General features: G+C 35.4%; 2 protein-coding genes across 3 annotated transcripts in view; one reads left to right on the top strand and one right to left on the bottom strand.

Moving 5' to 3' along the window:
- LOC148954909 (xaa-Pro aminopeptidase ApepP-like) overlaps positions 1 to 8,458 on the top strand; it is a 582,094-nt gene extending 573,636 nt beyond the window's left edge. The window contains exon 12 of one of the 2 annotated variants that reach the window (XM_089099137.1): positions 8,258 to 8,458. In XM_089099137.1, the coding sequence (XP_088955263.1) occupies positions 8,258 to 8,395 (138 nt within the window). In that variant the 3' untranslated portion in view covers positions 8,396 to 8,458. The remainder of the gene's footprint in view (positions 1 to 8,257) is intronic. The other variant, XM_089099128.1, reaches the window with a different exon arrangement.
- Positions 2,705 to 5,709, bottom strand: LOC148954915 (uncharacterized). The gene is given in 2 exon segments (XM_089103589.1): positions 2,705 to 5,460; positions 5,462 to 5,709. Coding segments are annotated over 2 exon segments (2,775 nt in total). The 3' UTR covers positions 2,705 to 2,933.
- Positions 8,459 to 22,101: the final 13,643 nt, after the last annotated feature.

The raw sequence follows: 22,101 nt of genomic DNA on the forward strand, positions 1-22,101 counted from the left end.
AACTGTTTGATATCAAAAGAATTGGCTTATTACGCTGATTACAAATATAAAGTTTTATTAAGTTTTGTGTTACCTACCAAAGGTTACAAGCCTGAGAAAAACTGCCTGATTTTTGAAAAAGAGGGAAAATACCCCCTAAAAGCTAAAGAATCCTATTGAAAATCACACCATCAGATTCAGCGTATTAAAGGATCCTACTGTAAAGGTTTCAAGCAGGGTGCTACCACTTCGAATAACCGTCAAAAGCATCAAAAGTCATAACATCCAAAAGGAAAATCCGTCAGAACCACCAACCGTCACAATATCCCAAAAAATTTGTAAGTTTATATAAGAGCAATAAGTATATAATAGTTTAGAAACAAATTTTGGCTATATATTTGCACATCAGGGGGTGGGGGTAAATCATAGCATATATTAAATACTTAACCCAACCTAACCTAGGTACCTTTCCCCCCTTAAACCCCCAAAAATTATGGTTTTAATTTTTGGATGTTGTGACGGTTGGTGGTTCTGACGGAGTATTTTGTCGATGTTATGATGGATTTTGTGGAAGTTATGGCGTTGGATGTCCTGACGGTTGGATGTTATTACGCCTTCCCGTTTCAAACTCCTGTCTGAAAAAATGGGGAATTTCGTATTTTTTTTACCAGAAGAATGATCACAGATGCCTGTTGTTTTTTTTTCCAGGGGTGATCGTATCGACCCAGTGATTCTAGAATGTCGGGAGAGAGGTCACTCGGACATAAATTAAAAAGTCTAGTGCCCTTTTTAAGTTACCAAGAATATTGGAGAGCAACAATAGCCCTCCCATGCCCATTTTTTTCTAAAACCGGTAATTCAATCTGAGAAGGCGCCATTTTGTTCAGCATAGTTGACAGGCTCAATAAATATCTTTTGCAGTTAACATAACCCCCGCAGCCCCTCGGGAAACGTCTTTAAGTTAAAAATTTTGACCAGTTTTTACGTATAGTAGTTGTTACTGGGAAGTATGCATACATTTTTAGGATGGGGGAGGGGAGAATTTTCTGCTGGGATAACTTTCCAAGGGTAGAATTTTCCATGTGGAAGGAAGTTCGGGGGGGGGGGTGAACTTTAAAGGGGAAATTTTATGATGGGGGACTCTCCCGTAATTCATGTACGAAATTATTTTTATAAGTCTTGTTTTAGCTTTACCGACTCAATTTTACCCACGGAGATGTTGAGGGTAATTGTCCTGGTTAAATTTTCACCGGGATTTAATTGTCTATAGGATATTTTCGTGGGGAGGAGATTTTTCCGTGTAGATTTAGCCAGATTTTCTGGCATTATTTAATAAATGATCAGAAATTAAGTAAAAAAATAAATATTCATTTATTTATTTGTTTATGCATGTATGTATTTGTAAATTTTTCCCCAACAACGGCTCCATATTTTTGTTTTAAAATTGGCACCCTGGGATATTTTGCCTGAAAAAAAAAACCATCTAGATGGGTCACAAGTTTGAGAATTTTTTTAAGAGCCCTAATTTCAAAAAAGAATTCATATGAGTAACGTCATATCTATGAACATATTTCAAAAGCACAAATACGTCATTTCCGCGTCAGGAGCTGTTCTTTCATTTTTAGTATCTATGGCGCATGTAAAAATACACAAAAACATGGCTAAGTATAAAATATCAAATGTAATGATTCTATTTACAAAAGATATTTCCAGCAGTTTGATAATATCTCAAGGACATAAACATAAATTAACTCTTGCTCAAAATGAACAAACTAGAGCATCAAATGAGACAAGATCAAGAGGACGACCTTAAAAAACGCAAATCCGCAATCGGTGAAAATGAACATTCTAGACCATCAAATGTGACATGACTAATCCAAGCAGCTAAGGCAAAGGGTATTGAAAAAATATCTGATGATAAAGAAAATGAATAAAAAAAAATCTGTCTTTATAATAGTGGCTAAAAATAAATTTTTTATTCTAAAACTAATTTTAATAAAAAATAAATAACCTTTATTATTAAACCGGAAGCTAAATTTACAACGACTCAAAAACGAAACTGAAATATAAAGAAATGCGTGGTTAAAAGATAAGCAGCAGTGGAAATTGCAACGAGTCAAAAACGAAAGCGATGCGGTCACTGAAAAAAAATTCTAAAGTAATGATGAACGAAATTGAAGAACAAAGACATATGCGGTTAAAATATACGCGGCAGCGAGACTTACAACAAGGGAAAAAAGAGAAGTACAAAAAATGCGGTTACAAGACACACTACAATGGAAATCAGGGCGAATCAAAAATTAAAGTGAAGAACAAAGAAATATGTGGCTAAAAGATATGTAACAGTGGAGATATTGGAAGAAATATTGCGAGACACAAAAAACTATGCCAAAGGTTACATGAAAATGTCCAGGATAATGTAAATCAGCCTGCTGCTTCACTGGAGCAACAGCCTTGGATACGAGACAAGTGACAATGAAAATCGATATATATAAAAGCCTGTCTATCACATCACAAATAAAAAATTGTTAAACACATGCAAAAAGTCAAGGATGATGTAAATCAACCTCCTGCTTCACTGTAGCAACAGCATCGGATATGAGACAAGTGACGATGAAAATGGTGGAAAGAAAAAGATGGAAAATCGAGTGGCTTTCCACTCTCTGAAATCATGTACACCAGGCAGTGCTTACCAACCGTGGTGGGAGTGTGCAAAGAACGGCGGACCTGTGAGAGCTATACCAAGAGTGTTGGAACTATGCCAAGCACGGTGGATATGGGACAAGCCTGGTAAAAGGACGCGACTTTGATCATCACAGCAAGCTGGGAATGTACATTACACACTTACTAATTAAAATTAAAGAGCCGTAATAATCACATCACTGTCACATCACATCAAAAATACAAGTACATCAAAATGCATCACATAAAATACATCAAACACAAAGATTCATTTATTCCAAATCAGACCAAATTATTTCTTCAAAACCGCTGTTTTCATGCGCTGAATGACTGGTGGATTCTTCGTTGTCTCCCGATCCCTTCTGTGTATTTTTCCTGTTGTCCACGTCAACCAGACTTGACCTTCTTTTCTTCCCTCTTTTGGTTTCTTGAGACGAGCTTGGCTCTCTGATGTTCATATCCTCTGAGACCATAGGCTCTCTGATTTCCTTATTCCTTACCAACCTCGAGTCTAAAATTTCAGGTAGTAAGGATTCATTCCAGAAAGCTTCAAGCTTTGGAAATACTTTCGCCCAGTATTCTTTTGACCGGTGAACTGTAATTATTTCCCAGTCATCAATGGAGTTAAAAACTATTAAGTGGCATATCTTTCTATCTAGTATCTCGAGTTGGCCTTGTGTCTGGGAAAAATACCTATGATTTTTTTTTAACTGAAGACCTCCACTGGATAATTCAATAAAAAATCCTTTGACTAGATTTTTGGACTGAGCAGCATCAAAAATGGTTTTGAATTCTGGTATATTATGTACAGTTTTTATCTCTATAGGTGTGCCATCAGAGAGCAATCCATCTACAGATGCACCAAGATATTGATGTTGTGGATGCACACTAAGTCCTATTTCTTCTCCCTTTATGACATTTAAGTTAAATTTCTTTTCATACGCTTCTAGAGCAACTACTTCTAAATCCAAACCCTTTTTCATAAGGGCAGAGCAGCATCTAGGTCCCAAATTTCGAATTTGCTTAACAATTGGGGCAACTCTAATGCTATTTTTTCTAGTTGCAATTTTATGAAAATAACTGCTCGTTATTCTTCTAGATCTCTCTTCAACCCAGTTCTCATTTTTTGATTGCCCCTTGGTATTATAAAACAAACGGCTAATGCTAGCACTATCCAATTTTAAATGTTGCTTAGTATATTTTTGTCTGGCTGAGCTTATTTCATCAGAAGTCATATCTGGCTTATTGCAGTTTGGTCCATAGTCCCGATCGCCGAAGTTGTTATTTCTGTTTTTTAACTTAGCAAAATGTTTTCCTCCAAGAGAACTATAATAACTGGTCAAATTCCGTGTAGATCTTAAGCGATGTTCTGCTGTTTTTTTGCAATACTTTTTCGTCAAGCAAGAAGGACTGGACCTAAAAATATTTTTCCAAGCTAATTGATGCCATTTTGGACCTGAATTATAAGCAAGGCTGGCTCCATTTACTCTTGCATGGTATGAACCTCCCTTAGACCGGCTTATTTGCTTTCCCCCGATGAACTTTGCAACAACTGACATGTAGCTTTCAGCTAAGTTTGTAGTTGCGTCATTTCGGAGCCGCTCTGATTTTCGACACACAACCTCTACCCCTGTCATAACATCCTCAAACACGTGCATGGGCAGAGTATTCCACCGACTTTCTATTTTGTCATTAATGAATTTAGGGCAACCGGAATCGCATTTTGTGTGGTTTCCAAAAACATGGTACGGACCTCTTTTTAAAAGGTTCTTCAATTCTTCCGCTGTTCCATTATTTTCGGAATTTATTTTGATCGAACCCCTTAAATTTTTGGTCAATTGTTGGATAATTCCTCTGGGAAGAAATTTGGTGTACAAACCTTTCTTATTTTTGCACAAGTTATATAGATGCGTTGTATAGTTGTTTGTGACGTGATTGGCACATTCATCTTTCCGTATGTTTGAACCGTAAGAGACACACTGTTTTAGCTTATAAAAAACACTTGAATCACCGTCACCAATAAACTCTAAAAACTGTAATCCATGCATCTCTTCACTGGAACGAAAGCCTTCAACTAGAATGTCTGTTTCCATGCTCTTCGAATTTCCGTTATAGTTCAGAAAGCAGAAATGGTCTTTAGGACTTACTTTAGAGTTTGCAGAAGAAAAACACATATAACAATATTTATTTTTTATGCCAACATATAACAGTTTTTTCGTAAATGCATCTATGATAACCGCAACACAACCTTTGGCTGAATAATCATGCCCTTTGCTAGGCTTATTCCACCCTCCATCACATATCACTTTTGTCCAGTATGAGTCCTCTTTATACCTATCTTCATGAATGGCTAATTGTAAGGCCTCTCGTCCATTTTCTCGCAAAATTTCCGACAAACTATTCATCCAAGCACTACCCAGCTGTCTTTCAATACGGGAATAAACTATTTGCGACATTGGCTTCACTCCAAGCACTCCGAAGAGTTCACACAGTGTAGAATATCCACCTCCAGTGCCCATGGCTCCCCAAACGGCCTTCAAATTCAAGCAACCTTTTAAAATTGAGTCTTTTTTTGAGAAAGTAACCTGTTTACTTTCTGTACTAAAGCTTGAAAGATATTCTTTTACACTTGTTACTGGACATTCTGGTTCATTTTTAATCCTCTTTTCCCAGTTACACTTTTTACATTTAACTTTCAGTTCAGTTTGCAGGCCTTTCTGTTCTAATTGTTTTATTATCAAATTATCATATGATAGTCTACAACTAATCTTGTGTGTGAATACAGAAGCTACTTCACTGTCTTAGATTTACAATGCAATTTCCATCTGAAATTCCAGATAAGTCAATATCGGTAAATGTTGCTGACCTATCGATACCAGAAGAACCTCCACCGCTTCCCAAATTCTGTGCTTCGTTTAGTTTAGGATTTACTGAAAGTTCTTCTGTAATTTCAGATGAGGTTGAAAAATCATCTTTTTGTTCTCCAAGCTGTACCTTCCTAAAAATAAAAAATGAAACAAAAAAAGGAATGCTGGTTGATAAACCCATCATTCACAACATATATACACACAAGGGAAGTAATTATTGATGCATTGGAAACACTACTACTACTAACAACTCAACGCAGCACTAAGTCACCTGAGGCCAACACAGCTACACACGCTCCCAACCCAACTTAGTCTATTCAAAGCCCCCTTTTTACACCCTCCTTGGAAGTTCCCATTTCCCTTGAATCTTTCTTTATGACATCATTCCACTCCAACCACAGACGACCTGCTTTCCGTTTAGCTCTAGGTGGTTGACCGAAAAGAAAAAATCTTCAGCAGTCTGTCATCTCTCATCCGCAGAACGTGCCCTAGCCATCTCAAACTTTCTCTCATTATAGTCATAGAAAGGGGGATTGGACCACACTGGGACAAATCCGGATTGACTACTCCCTCTTAATTTATTAACATGTCAATACAACATTTTATTATCATGCCGTCTAGCTGCATCTTCCAGATCCTCGGCAATTTTAGCCAAGGTCTCCACTTCACACCTCCTGAGTTCATATTTTTTGCTTTCTCCACTTTCATTACATTTTATTTTCATATGATCCATTGGAAGTGCTCTGTTTTATACAGCTCATAAGGATAGACATAACTTTACAAATCTCAGGAATAGCTCAAGGATAGATTATTGTTTTTTCCCTTTAGAAACTACTATAAAAAAAAGCCGAAGTAAAGCTTATTGCATATCATTATATACCAGAACTCCAGTGTCAAGACCCTGGGATGTCTTCTTCATAGCTTCACAGGTCTGATAGCTGGAAACCAGGCGCTAGAAAGGCCCCCTACCCCCCTCCTCGCCCAAAAAACAAAGCTAAAAAACTTTCAAGCAAGTTTGTTTCCTCTATTGGATATCCTGGAGGCAAGTAGTTAATCTTCCTCCAAATCATAAAACATCCTTTCACCTGAAACAGAAATTTTTATTGTTTGTGTAGAGCTGGTAACATTTTTCTGCATCCTCCTCCATAAAATTACATTGTACGTGTCTGGGAAGCCTAATGTGAATTTGTCTCCTAACCATTGTACATATAAAAAAAAGTGTTTTTCCATAAATTTTATATTGACGGGGATGTAAACCCAGAACCCATCGGAAGCAATTTTAAAAGCTTCTGGACTGGATGGAATGAACATTAGTACATGTAATATTTACTAACCGGTATTTTAAATTCAGCCTCCTTCTGTTTATATTTTTCTTCCTCATGGCTCAAAGGTCTTTTTGACAGTTTCTCTCCGAAAGTCATAATGATATACAGAACACAATCCAATCAAAATTGCGGACTTTCTTCCTATTGGCTGACGAAATAACGCTACCAAGCGGGAAACAGTGGATAATTAAAGTAAAAATCGACCAATTTTCTTATTTGTATTTTTTTGCTTTTGTATTTAATTTAAATTGTGGTAGACATCAGACACTTTCTGTAATCATTGCAGATTATAAAATCTGCATACTGTCCAAAATTCTAGCCTTTGGAGCAGATTTCATGTCTTATAGCAAGAAAATAATGAAAACTGAAAATAATTTTTTGTACAAAAAAAAAAAAAAAATTAATAATTCTGCAACCAACATTTTTTTTTTAAATACCAGTAGAATCAACCGCAAAAATATCTACTTTCATTTCCCAGCTTCTAAATTTTTATTCAAAAAACTAAAATAAATTGTTTTCTTTTTTTTCGACAAAAGTAAACAAATATATAGAAAAAGTGAAACCAACATTATTTTACTTTTTAACTCGGGAGTCGTCAAAAAAAAATCAGCGCAAAATCACTTATATCGCAGCAGTTATTCCCGATTTCCTAGCATAGGGAAAATAGCATTAGCCACTAATAAAGACGATTAGCCTTAAATTAAAAGTTGTGCCTTTGTGTAATTTTTTTTTTTTTTTTTTTATTGGACCTTTAACTTTTGCCTCGGCTTGTCTTTTGGCATTATGAAAGACATATGGCCGAACCTTTATTTATTTTAATTGTTCAGGTGGTGGGACAAAAACTTCTTTTTAATCTTGTGATTTATAATGTCCAGGTTTTTCATTTTAAATAACATGGAAAGTATCGACAGTCCTCTTTGTTTCTTTTAATTGTTCAGGATGTTAGATAAAAATTTTTTCTTGTGCAATGTCTTGTCTTGTGTTAATATAAGTCGCGTGTCGCCAAACCTCTGTATGATTCCTATGCTCGAGGGATGGAGCAAAAAATTCTTCTTTTGCTTTGGCTTTTCTTTTGTAATTATGAAAGAAATATTCTCAAACCTTTGTTTCTTTTAATTGTTCAAGTGGTGGGACCTATTTTTGATTTTCAAAGGCATGGTAGGTATTGATGACGTTTTTTATGTCAAAACCCAAAACTCAATCATCATCGCAATCATTATCAATTTAATTTAACAGTTTACGCTTAAACAGTGTAGAAGATGGATGGAATAATGTTAGGAAAATAGTTTTTGAAGTAGCTGATGGTGTCTTAGGTAGGAAAGTTAGAAACCTAACTAGGAATATTAGTGAAAATGCTTTAAGTAAAGTACTCTGTAAGCTTTTTGAAAGTGTTATTTATTGCAGAAGCAATGGCTGAATGAGTACAATAGCCGCATTCGTTTAGAGATTGGCGAAGAGCTTAAAAAACAAAGCAGAATGGATGGTTTCAACTGGATGATGTCAAAGACAAAATTCATACCCGAAGATTCTAGATCAGTTTAGTTAAATATACTTAAAAAAATAATCAAGTATGTTTAGAAAATACTTTGCAGAATAAAAGTTATAAACAGTACTTACAAATACTTTTACAAAACAATCTTTGATTTGAAGTTACGAAAAAGAAAACTGACATTCCAATATCAGCGTACTAGCTAGCATTTAAAATATTTTTCCAAGTTCTTGTTTTTTTTTCTTCGGTTAAAGGCTGAAAAAGTGAGTATTGCATGGAAAGCTTTCGGTATATTTTCTTTCAGTTTGTGTTGTCTTCCAAAATATTTGTAGTATGAAACTGTAAGTAAACAGCAAACATCGCCAATCTTTATCGAAGCTTTAAAATTGGAAAAATATAAAGCGTAAAGAGAATGTCCTTTTTATGCTTATTAATAATAAAAATATGTTTATTTAAAAAAAAGGTAAAAAGCGGCTCTTCTTTTACAAGGAAGTTTTATAATGCTGCTCTGAAAGTATATATCAGTGCAACGAATGAAGCTAGTGGGTAACTGCAAGTGTTTATTTACCGACTGCCTTTTAAAATATTGGAAGTGAAAATTCAAAGGAAAGCTTTCTCAAAGGAAATGCACATGAACCTTTAATTTTTGAGAAAAATATTGCTAAATATTAAAAAAAAAGTCCCAATCCATTTGCCTTTGTGTTTGAGCATTCGCTTTTAAAGCGTTGGGGGCAAAAATTAAACCTTTAGTGCAAAGAGTGGAGATTAAACAAAGGGAATCTCCCTCTCATATACAGAATAATATCTCTTTGTTTTAATTTTTGATGCCACTCTTTGTTTTGATAGGAAAAAAAGCTTGTTTTTTACGCTTAATTTCTGCTTTTAACACCATGGGCTAGGGATGCCCTAAACGCAAAAAGGGGTGGCACCCTTAAAACGTGATTCCTTAAATAAAAGCTTAAATTTTGCAGAACAATGGCTAAAAACAATAAAAAAGACCTTGAACAAAAATTTCTCAAAACATTTGACTGTGTTGACTTGTAGTTATTTGTATAATCTTGGGGAAAGAGCAGGGTTAAGATACTGGGTTCGGATACTTAATTTCATTTTGATTTTAACACCATGGGCTGCATTAGCCTTAATGCGAGAAAGGATGGCACCTTTAAAATACGACTCTTTAGATAACTGCTTAAATTTTGCAGAGCAATAGCTATAAACAATACCAAAAGGATCTTAAAAAAGCTTTCCCAAAACCTTTGATAGTGTTGACTTGTAATTATTTGTTTAACTGTGTATATACCGAGAAAAATGCGCGTTACTTGGGGGTTTGTCTTCTTTCTATTTCTTATTCCAAAGTTAACCCTTGATTGCTTTCTTGCCGGCCCGAATAAAAAGAATGTTTGTGCAACATGTTGAAACTAATCCATTTTTTTAGGATGTTTGGTCTTGAGTTTTTCGGGTCGCCCTGATAATATGCCCTTACCCAGAAATTCAGGTCCTTGTTATATATATATATAAAAAAAAAAAAAAAAAAAAAAAAAAAAAAACTGTTTACGAGCTTGCGTGGAATTTAAACGTCTCCTTCCTTGCAAAGATTTCAAAAGATACCAGAGCCAATTCACTTTGCATAGTTGCTAGTGTCCTATCAAGTTTACTAAATTTAGGTAGTGAATATTAACAATTTAATTCTCCTGGTTTGTAGCTAATTAATTACTCGTTTTGTGGACCTGATTAAGAGCGAGTTTTTTTCTCGATAAATTTGATACAGAAACAAGAAGGAAATGTGGGCTTAGTTCCTCTTTTCAGTTTCGGAGACAAGGATGAAAGTAAAAATTGATGGAGGGCTGTGGATTGCCATTGTTTTTGGTAAGGAGATATGTTTATTGTTTTTTTATTTTAAATATATAACTAAGTATCCATAAAGGATAAGGATATCAATTTACACTCAATGCGGTATAAGTGTAGATACATAAGCAATAGGGAGGCTGGAGGGTTCAGATCTGTGTAACTATAAATCTCAGGATCAATCCTATAATTGCTCTTAATATTCAAATAATTTGCCAAAACACTTTTTCAAAATACTCCTTCCCTGAAAACGCCTTTGTACGCGTTCGCGAGGATATACTCTTAAAATAGGTACTTATGTGCCCAACGACGTATCAAAGATTTGTGTTCGGGGGAGGGGTAAAAGAAAAACTTTGAAAACAAATGAAACATTTGTTCATTTGGTTTTGTTACGTTTTTAAGAGCCATACAAAAAATTTGGAGGGAAGAGGGTTCAAACCCCATATCCCCCTGGATGCGGCTTTGCATATGCATGATCTATTTACTAGAACTGCTTCTGACTAAAACCCAAGTCTAATTTTTGATACCATCGTTGTGTTATAAGTACAGTTATCTTAAATTTGATGTTAAAACGAAACATATCCTTCAGAAATCCTCTCTCCCCGATACAGGCCTCTTTAATCAATGGGTCCTTTTTTTTTACGTAAAGCTAAAATGAGAATACCTATATCAGTTAAAATCTTTTTTTCATTGTTAAATTCTATTAAGTAAGCAGTTATCCGTGTAAAGTAAAAAGTAAGTGAAGCGCTAAAAGGTGAAGTTGGAAATAGTATACTAATAAAAATACTTGATTTTTAATCGTGATTTTGCCAATATTTTTATAAATGTATTAAATTTAAACTTACCATAAATTTTACTCACAGAAAACAACTTGTATAACTTCAGGAAAGGGGTTAAAATACCTCCAGAAGTTATTGTCGAAAGTCGAATCATTGAAGTTGAGGTTCTCAAAAAACTCCTAAAATAATTTTCAAATCCCTAGAAATGGAATATAAAGTTTAGTATTTTTCATGTCTAGGGTTTTTCATTTGATTTTTTTTTTATTTTTAGCTTTTTTTTTCAAGCAGGAGGCATTAGGAGGCAAGCAGGGTGACATTACGCCCTTCCTTTCGAAGGGCGTAATGTCATTGGAGCGCAACTATAGGCTCTATTCCGTGCAACCTTTCTTTTTCTGGGCCACTCACAGTCAAGTATGTGGTCACATCAAGATTTAATGTGATTGTTTCAATCAGAAAGGTCAAAATAAGTAAGAGGAAGATATCTCCAAGATTAGTTTGACTTGTACAGCCCCTCCTGTAAAGGAATCTTGAAAAATAAGGCTTTTGCATAAAGCACTTACTTTGCTAAATTTTTTATATTAAATAAAGCAGATTTAGGTCTTTCCACGCCGGCTGGCGCAAAGGCGACAACAAATGATTTTCGTGCTGCTCAACCCTACAATTTTTTTTTAATATTTCTAAGAAACTGTTTGTATAAAGAGCAGGTCCTAAATTACAGTGAGGAAACCGGAAACGCATTTTTCAGTGCCTCTACTACTTTTTGTAACCCTAGAATCACCTTTTCAGTTATCGTCGATTTTATAGACGGACGTTTGCTTGACGGGAGTTAGGCCCACAAATAATTAGTCAAACAATTCCTTGTTCTAATCTGATATGCGGCCGAAAAGGCACTTGACCAGTCAAAAGAATATTTGACTGGATTAATTTGGATAAATTAGGATTAATGAGCCAAAGGATATTTTGCAAAATAAAACGGAAATTTTGCCGATCAGATATTTCGTTGAAAATGACGAAATGGCAATGTAAACTTTGAAAATATTGCTCCAAATGCATTAAGCTTTAATTCGGACAGTTTTAGTTTAAATTTTGCTCTAATATTATCTACTTTTATCATCTTCTTCTCAAATTTTCGTTGCTCTTTATTCTTTTTTTTTATTCTTTTATATTTTTTATTCCTTTATTCATTGTTTTTTATTCTTAATAGTGAAAGTTCGATTTACTGATTGTCCCTACATGACATTTATACTAAGACTAATATTTTCAAGGATTTGCTTATCACAAGCTGTAATGGGCAAAATTCGCATTTGTCTCAAAAACACTGAAAGAAAAAATAAAACGAAAAAATAATGTTGCAACAATAAATACGATAAAAACACTGTACAATGTAAACTTACAGAGAAACTGAAAGAAGAATAAAAAAAAGTAGCCTCATTTTTAATAAGAAAACAGTTCAAGATGGTGGAAGCGTCAAATCTAACAAAACTGATATAAAAGGAAAGTTCCAATCTGGTAAATCTCAAAATGTCCAAAAAACTGACAAAAACGAAGATTTACATAAAATCGTAAAACTAAGAAGATTTATGTTGTTGCTCATTTATGTTGTCAATTATGCAGGACTACCACTCCTGGTGATTTATCACTATTTGTAGCGATTTCTTATTGCCTATAAAAAATCCTAAATACGCGCATAAATAACTAGATTATTGAAGAAAATCACTAAGTTAACCAAAAAGTCACTAAAATTTAGTCACTAAAATCCACGGGATGGCAACCCTGCAGCTGTGTAAGGGACAAATGTGTTCCGAAATGTTGATGTAAGATAGATGATTAAGATCTACTTAAGATAAACAAAATTCGGTAACGTACAATTTTATGCTACGTGGGCCTATCTTATTGATTTTCTTTTTGAAGCCCTTTACCTACCAGAATTAAAATAAATAAGTAATCCTAGCTTTTATAATTGGAAGGGAATGAGGTGAGGTCAGCTTAAATTATTTTCCTAGATTTTCACCCAACAGAAACATTTAGTGATTTTTTTCTTTTCTGAAACGTAAACCTTTTAAGGTCTATTCTATTTTCAAAAATTCTTGACATCACTTTCTGATTCGATATTTTCATGTATCTTGAAAAAATTTTGAAGCTTGAATTTTTTTCAATTTTGTATTAACTGGATTTGATAAGATTTCTTAAAGTGATTAAAACCGTGGAGAAAACTATTCTATTGAATCACCTGAAAGTGCCGCAGCACAACCAGCTTTACCTTTAAATCATCAGGCTGCTTATTTTTAGTTTGCTGTCAAATTACATGGTGTAACGTGTCACGTTTAAAAGAAATTCAAAATTCACCACCTCAGTCAGAGAACACCATCGCGGGAGGATCCTCGATCGGAGGACAACTGTGGCAGGGCGGAAGATCCATATCTATGGACAGATGCTTCTGTACAGAGTTGCCTCAACCTTTTTGGGGCACCTGCAAAACTGGGGGCCTTGTGGTCAACTCTATTCCCACTTGAGAAGTGGCACCCCTCGAGGAAATTATAGCCTATTAAACGACACAGCATTTGCACGGGATTCTGACTAATGGACAGTTCTTCTGGGAGTGGTATGTTTTGATGGGCGTCTTTGGGCTGAAAAACCTCTTCCTAGCTAATTTATCTATTACGGGTTTCCTCCCCGTAGTAGCATAATATTTGTAGGCATGAATATATAATGAGTCCGAGGAAATGGGATTGAGAATGCGTGTGCAGTATTTCGAATCTTGTTGATAGAAGGGAATCTCCAAGTGCTGAAAACCATGTTTTGGCGAGGTTGGACCCAAAATTGCACAAAGCCTCTGTTCAGGGAGGTCCAAGGGACTTCTTGCTGTCCAGTTTTAAGCTGGCTTAAGGACTTCGGTGTACACTTGAAAAAATATGTGATCCCCGTCCTGTACCGGTATCCGGGATCTTTGCTTTTCCTGAGGCGAAAAAAATTTCAATGATTTAAAGAACATTAAAATTGGAACTTGGAATGTTACGACATTAAAAAATGACTATCGTATCGACATTTTGACTGACGAATTCAGACGATTCGAACTGGATTTATTAGGAGTTTCAGAAACTCATATTCCAGGGGTAGGAAGCATGAAATTAGGTTATATAGAATTTGTTTATTCAGGCAGCAAGGATGGGGTACATGGATAAGGAGTAGGACTCAGAATGAATATAGAAGCTGTTTAGTCTTGTTTATGCGGGGAAGGTATTAAAAATAGAATACTAATTTCTCATTTATGATTAGAAGGTTCATAATATCAGCTTCAGTTGTATACACCCCTGTAGAACCGACTGATGGAGATACTAGTGACTCGGATGAATTTTACTTACAGTTACAGGAGCAAATAGACAAGGTCCCAGGTAGAAATATGATGTTATTACTGGAAGATCTTAACGCCCAGGTTGGTAGAAATAAGGATAGATGGTATCCCAGCTTAGGTAAATTTGGTGTAGGAAAAGAAAACAGTAATGGATACAGACTTTTGCAATTTTGTAGGTATAACAATCTAGTTATAACCAATACGTTGTTTGGTAATAAAATGGCTCATAAGCTAACATGGTATTCACGTGATGGTAAGACAGCAAACCTTATTCATTATGTTATAGTAAACCGAAGACTGGCAGGATCAATGCAATATACTAGGGTATATAGGAGTGCTGTTATTGATGTTAAAAGTGAAGATCGCTATCTAATAGTGCCAAGGGTTAATTTAAAGCTGAAATATCGGAAGGGTAATTACCTCCCGGGAAGTTATGATGTTAGTAGACTCCAGGATGAGAATTTGAGAGAAACTTACCAGGAACAGTTAAATACTAAACTTGAGAGTTTAAAATTTGATAATGTGCAAGATGGTTGGAATAATTTTAGAAAAATTATTTGTGAATTTGCTGAAGGTGTATTAGGGAAGAAAGCTAGAACAGCAGCTAAGAATATTAGTGAAAAAGCTTTATGTTTAATAGAAAGGAGAAAGGACTTGTACAAGAATTATCTGAGTGATAGATCACATGAAAACAAAAGAAATGTAAAGAAAGTGGAGAAAGCATTGAAATATGAACTAAGGAGGTGTGAATTGGAGGCCATGGATAAAATTGCCGAGGATTTAGAAGATGCAGCTAGACGGCATAATAGTAAAATATTGTACTGGCACGTTAAAAAATTGAGAGGTAGTAGTCAATCCGGACTTGTCCCAGTTAAAGATAGGAATGGGGTGGCAATTAGCGACTAGGAAAAAGCTATAGCGAGATGGGCATAACATTTTGAGAACTTGCTTAACCGAGATAGAGTTGCAGGAAAAAATATAGAGGAAAATGAAAAAGTTTGTCATACCTTGGATGTGAAGGAAGATTTGTTTTGTGAGGAGGAATTAGCAACAGTACTAAAAGGATTAAAGAATAATAAGGCTCCAGGTGCTGATAGGGTAGTAAATGAGTTTCTTAAATATGGTGGCTCTGAGGTTTAGAATTAAGTTACTGAAGATTATGAATATGATTTTTGAAAAAGGGGAAGTACCTAACGATTTTAGGAAAATCTTAATTAAGCCACTTTATAAGAAAGGTGATAAAATTGAGTGTGGTAATTATCGAGGCATTAGTCTGGTCTCTGGAGGTAGCAAATTGCTTAGTAATATGATACTTTTTAGACTGAGAGATGCCGTAGACAAAGTTTTAAGAGAAGAGCAGTGCGGTTTTAGAAGAGGTAGAGGATGTGTTGACCAAATTTTCACTCTTAGGTTAATAATTGAGAAGTGCCTAAGTTTTCAAACACCTTTGGTCCTCAGTTTTATAGATTATGAGCAAGCGTTCGATTCTGTTGATAGAGGAGCTTTAGTAAAGGTTTTATACTTGTATGGTATACCAGACAAATACATTAAAGTGATTAGTGCTATGTACGAGAGTAACACTGCTGCGGGTAAGGTAGGAAATGAGGTTAGCAGCTGGTTTTGTATTAAATCAGGAGTTAAGCAGGGTTGTGTTCTATCCCCCTTTATATGGATTATTTTGATGGACTTTGTTTTAAGGAGCACAGGAAAGGCAATGGGAGACCACGGAATCAAATGGGAAGGAAAAAGTCTCCTGGAATTGGATTTTGCTAATGATTTAAGTATCCCAGATGAAAGTGTGAGCAAAATGAATGAAGTTTTAGAGGTTTTGCGAGTTCAGGGTGCTAGTATTGGTTTGAAAATTAATGTAAGGACGACCAAGTCACTAAGGCTAGGAATAAGTGACGATGAAAAGGTGACGTTGGGTAATGAAAAGATTGATCAGGTGGGCAGCTTCACTTACCTTGGTAGTATTATTAGTAAAGATAGTGGGAGCAGTGAAGATGTTAAAAATAGAATAGCCAAGGCTCAGGGTGTTTTTTCACAGTTAAAAAAAGTATGGTAGAATAGGAAGATAAGTCTGCAAACCAAGATTAGAATCTTAGAAGCTACTGTGATGACAGTGGTCAAATATGGCTCTGAAGCATTGACGCTCCGAAAAGCGGGTGAAGATTTGCTAGATGTTTTCCAGAGAAATTGCTTAAGGATTGTTCTGGGTACCCGGCTGACTGACCGTATTTCAAACAATAGGCTATACGAAAAATGTGGTTCAATACCGCTTTCTGGGTCTATAATGAAAGAAAGGTTGAGGTGGTTAGGGCATGTTGTGTGGATGAAGGATGAAAGATTGCCGAAGTTTGTTCTTTTCGGCCAACCATCTAGGGCTAAACGGAAAGCAGGTTGTAATCGTCTGGGGTTGGAAGACGTCATAAAGAAGGATTTAAAGGAAAGGCGAACTTCGTGGGCGGGTGTAAAAAGGGAGGCTTTGAATAGATTGGGGTGGAGGAGGAGCGTGCGTAGCTGTGTTGGCCTCAGGCGGCTTGGTGCTGCGATGAGTTGTTAGTAGTAGTAGTAGTAGTCAGATAACATTCCCCAACTGTATAAAAAATTACCAACTGTTCAAACATCGATTAAGATAGAATTAATTTTTTTTAAAGTTTTTCCGAGGAAAGTAAAGAGCGAAGTCGAAAGTTAAAAGGAACAAAAGCAATTGCTTCACAGTCTATCTAACATATATCAATAAAACTAATGCAGATAAATCAGCTGGTGATATTTCCCTATGTTTGTAGGATTACAAACAATTAGCGCTTTACTGAAAACACAAAAAAATATAGGAGTTTTGGTACGGTAAAAGTAAACCTTTTAAGGACACTTTTACCAGTATAAAAGTAAAGAGTTTTTAGATGGTTGCTTTATCTATTTTTTTTGTTTAATTTGGCATCACTTCTGCACAATGAGCTCTGTTCAATGATTGACTGTCGTTTTGGATCTGAAAAGGGTATTTCATGATTGACAGACAAATTCGAAGTGAAGGGATTCTATTAGTATTAGGACTACAGACTCACTTTAGAATTTGTATCACGAAATAAAATTCTCCGTTTTATAGAAAGAAATAACTGGATATCCAGAATTCATATTACGGTTGATATGTTATTCATTTCGAGTAATACTAGGTAAGACCAAGATGTTTTCTGATAAATCAATCCAGTATTTTATATGCTGTGAATGACTTTAAACTTGTTATTTTTAAGCCTAAGTTTTTAAGATAATTTTAATTGTATACTGTAAGTTACTGATATCACAGGTCTTGTAGGACTATGGAAAGCGTTATAGATTATTTTGTGCCTGCGAGTTTAATATCAGTTGAAAACTTATGTTTTTATATAATTTCTAATCACCTCCAATCTAGGGAGATAAGACACCTCAACCCTTATTAAGGAGCTGAACTAAGAAGCCGGACAAGAATTTAAGGAAAAAATAAGTTTAGAGTAAAAAAAAAATCAGAACATACTGTCGTCTCTTTTCGTAAAAAAAAAAAAATAAAAAAGAAGAAATAGTTCTTTAATTCTTTGTTTTAAAAAAATAGATCAAGTCACACTTAAGAAAGTAGCTCCAGGCAAGTAGCTTCAACACAAAAGGTTAACTGCGTGGACAGGTTTGTATATCGACATACTTGCGGAAAATTTTGCTAGCTCAACAGCTATCAAAATTCCCAGATAGCGACTCTCATTTCTCCTGCCCACCAGGTCCGCTCCGATAAGTATCACCTTCCTCCAATTAAATCAGAAAGAGCTAGATTTTCAATCAGATACCAGGTTCCTCATATTGTAAATAAACTTAATTTAGTAGAAATGTTCCCAAGTTTCGAGAGCAGATCTTCTTTGAAAAAACATATTTCAAAAATGGTTCTTTGTCTGAATGTTGGGATTTATGAATACTTGATATTAGTATGAATTGTGTTGTGGTGTTGTCGCGCTGGGGTGGCCTCCTCAGTTTTCTACTACCTTGTATGTTTTTTTGTTTGTTTGTTTCTTATATCCTGTATTTGTTAATTTGGCCTTTCTTTTTTTGTTTATGGCCGACACATCGAGCCCTTCTCTCCGTCGACCAGTTTAGAAATTTATTTGTCATGGGTTTTTGTCAATAAAAGATCTTGTCTTGAAACAGAAATGTGCCTTTAGGCTTAGGGATTTATTTGACATGTCCCTAAATAAAAAGCCACTCATTACTCAGAAATGAATGGAAACTTTGAAAAAGGATCATTTCTTGTGTAGGTACGATAAATGGTATTACAAACTAAGTTTGTTTTCATTTCAAAATTTTGGGAAGAATTACCTGAATTCGTCTACAGAACTGTTTTCATTTGTCTTTCTTCCTCTTTGGATGCACAATCTTACGTATGGAAAGAATATTACGGTGGAATTGTCAAGTAAATAATTTGAATAAGTAAGTATAACCATAAGTAATCCTTCTTTTAATATACAACTTTGAGTGGTTCCAGAACCGCTTGCCTACACTTCTCCAATCACTTAGTGTCAAGGGGTTGGGGTCAGGGGCCTAATTTTCTATGGGACAGAGGGGGAAAATTCCCCTCCTAAACCTCAGTTTTCCTCCAGAGCCCAGTTTGCCCCCCCCCCCAGCTGAAATCTATTTTCTCCAAAAATGTTGTCAAAAGCCTAGCCTTGCTAGAAAAAAAGGGAGACAGATCCGTGCTACCATGCAGAACAAGTCATTTTCCTTGTTGTTCAAGGAGGGGGTGCTATTTTTTCATAATTAGGTTTTTACCGTGATGATTCCAATGGTAGATTTTTCATCTGGACCTGACGCATTTTAAGGGGTTTCACTTTTTTTTAAATCACCATAAATTTCTTTTCCCAATAGACTTTTACTTTTAAGACGAACCGAAATAATAATTATCATTCCTGAACCAGTGTCAGATGACAATTTATTTTCACTAGGTAGTTTTTTTCTAAACGCGTTTTTTAACCTTTGGTTACTATCAGCTGCGGTTCGTTCTTTACTAGATCTAAGTTGCTTCTTCAAACAGCTTCTTAAGTATTGATTGTCAGCACTAACAAGAGACATTTTCTTAATTTTTCTTTTTTTATAACTTTTCTATCCAGAAGGAGATTTTTTTCATAAGAAAAGTGGATAAATGGACTGACAATATTGTAGACTAGATGTGTTTTACCTTTTTTTATTGACGTCAGTTGACGGAAATATAGTAGGGGGGGGAGTCAACAATATGTTTTCCAAAATTTAATTGGGCATTTTTTTTTCAGTAAATATACCAAAAAGAAACATATTTTTTTCAAAATATAGGGAGAAATAAAACCACGGGGGGAGGGGCAAACAGAACTGATGTCGTATGAAGGCCGATTGCCCGAGAATTGACTATTGCCTGGTTGCATTGCATTTTTGCATGCAACTAAAACTTATTATCATTCCATGAGATTTCCCCCAAAAGTTTCAAACAGCTGTGTGGATTTAATAATAAGGTGAAACGGATCTTTTAATTTCTTTGCCCATTCGTCAAAGGCTCAACACTTCATTTTTATCCCCAAAAGACGAGCAACCAATGTGATTTAAAGTCTGTTTGGGAGTTTTATGACACTGAATAAATACCTCACGAACAGAAAAAGACTCAATGGATTCTAATAAACGTCGGCTTACTGCTCTTCATAAATTATGCACTGGTTAATTTAATTTATTAGCCGCGAATGCTAGGGCCAATATGTTTGGCGAGGTTCGACATTGTTTTTTGGATTGGACTATGTTCAACTTGTAAGCTTAAATTTTAAGACTGACCAGAGTGAAGGTTTAAAGCACAATTTTGAAATTAGAAATTAGACTTTTTTTGGATTTTTTTTTAAATAATAGAGAAAATTTTTGGCTTGCAAGTCTGATATAATACCTAATAGATACAATTAGAATAACCCGGAAAGTATTTTGTTCTAGTAATGTGATAAAAAAAAGTATATATGTTTCTTACATTCAAGGTTTAGAACATAGTAAATTCTACTCCTAGCAGCTCTGGATGACCTTAAATTAGGTTTTTCTTCAAAAGTGTCTGGCCAGCTCTTTATCTGACGGAGATCAACACAAACTGAAAAAAGAAATTGTTAGAAGATAGCTCCGGTAAAAGGTATCAAGAAAAAGTTTTTGAAAGCCAATGGGTTTATAAACAATTACAATACCCAACAGGTTATATTCCTAAATAATAAGCTTCAAGGAAGATGGAAGGTAAATTTTAGCTTAAAGTGCAGGAAGTAGATGTGACAGCAGCTCTTTTATAGGTAGCGCAATAAGGCTGCCTCAAAGAGCGAGGTGGCCTTTACATATGTTTTATTTCCACCAAGCCACTTCTTATAGAAGGAGTTGTTGAAAAAACTTCAGAAGGGGCTTATTTTATTAGAAACTGGAAGTTTAAGAGTCCTTTTAAGAGTCAAAAGTAATTGGAGCGTATACAGCTCCCACCTACGCCCTTTTTCCCCCAAAGACATCCTATCAAAATTTTGAGATAGTCATTTTGTTCAACATAGTTGAAAAGTCTAATAATTATTTTCTGGAGATGACAACCCCCCAGCCCTTGGAGCGGGGGCTATAAGCTATGCAATTTGGCCATTGTTTGCACATAGAATTTCTTACTTGGAAAGGGGGCATAGTTGACCCTTGGTGTCCAAAAAGATCAACAACATTCAGGTGAAGCTATCAAGGGATGTTTCTGGGAGTGTTAAACTACATCAAAATACACAATGTGCATGCAAGTTTTCAAAAGGGGGCATCCCAGGAATGGCTCTGGGCATTAAGTTTGAACTTTCAGGGAACGATGAGGGGGGTGGTCAATTGACCAAAAGTCAAGGTATACATGCTACTACTACCACTACTCCTCAAACTACTACTGCTTCTACTACAGCTACTATTTACACTGTGACCACTGTTAACCCATTAACGCCAAAGACCAGTTACCGGTAAAATTTTGGCGGTGCTTGCTTCAGTGCAGTGAAATACGGTTTTAATTTAAAGATTTATGGTGCCAAATATTTTTTGCACCAACGGTGTAACCATGGTGCTATGTTCCCATATGGGAACGTTGGGCGGTAATGTTGTTATTGGAACTGAAGGAAGTATAAGGATACATATCTTTGGTCCTGTTTATTGAAAATTAGTGTAAGACGAATCCAAGTTAGGCATGGAATTGCTCGTAGCACCGTTCGAAACTTTGGAGAAAACATTATTCTGATTTTTTTTTTTAAATTAATATCTTCAGGAGCCAAAATAATTCAGCGGCAAGAGGAAGGGTCTGAGGTAGGTCTCGTCCCAACACATTTTGGCAATCCTGAATATGTCATTGCAACCGATCACCAATTAAATCAAAACTGATATAAGTTTGATTTCAATCAAAGTAAAGGGCAATATTGAAACTTAAAACGAACAGAACTTGTCCTTTAGATCAGAGAGCTGCCATTTCTTCACTGTTAAAGCCAGTTTCTTCCCTTTTTAAGCTAAACTTTCAACATAGTTTAGATACGGATCATATTCTCAGTAATGCACAAAATAAATTTTATTTAAATTTCCGGGTGGCTAGGAAGTTAGCAGCGACTCATATATAGGATAATTCCCATCGTTTAAAGTTATCGTCAGACTTATCTTTCATTAACAAAAGTCGTATTTGTTTAAATTTGACATATTTAGAAACAGACCTCAAGGAAACGTTTGCCACATTGCAAAACATGACACATTCTGAGTTGGTTTGATAGTTTATTCATAGTCAAGTTCATGC

Source organism: Artemia sp. Qi Xiang Cuo, chromosome 2 (assembly GCF_049724085.1).
Source record: "Artemia sp. Qi Xiang Cuo chromosome 2, ASM4972408v1, whole genome shotgun sequence".
NCBI classification, from domain to species: domain Eukaryota; kingdom Metazoa; phylum Arthropoda; class Branchiopoda; order Anostraca; family Artemiidae; genus Artemia; species Artemia sp. Qi Xiang Cuo.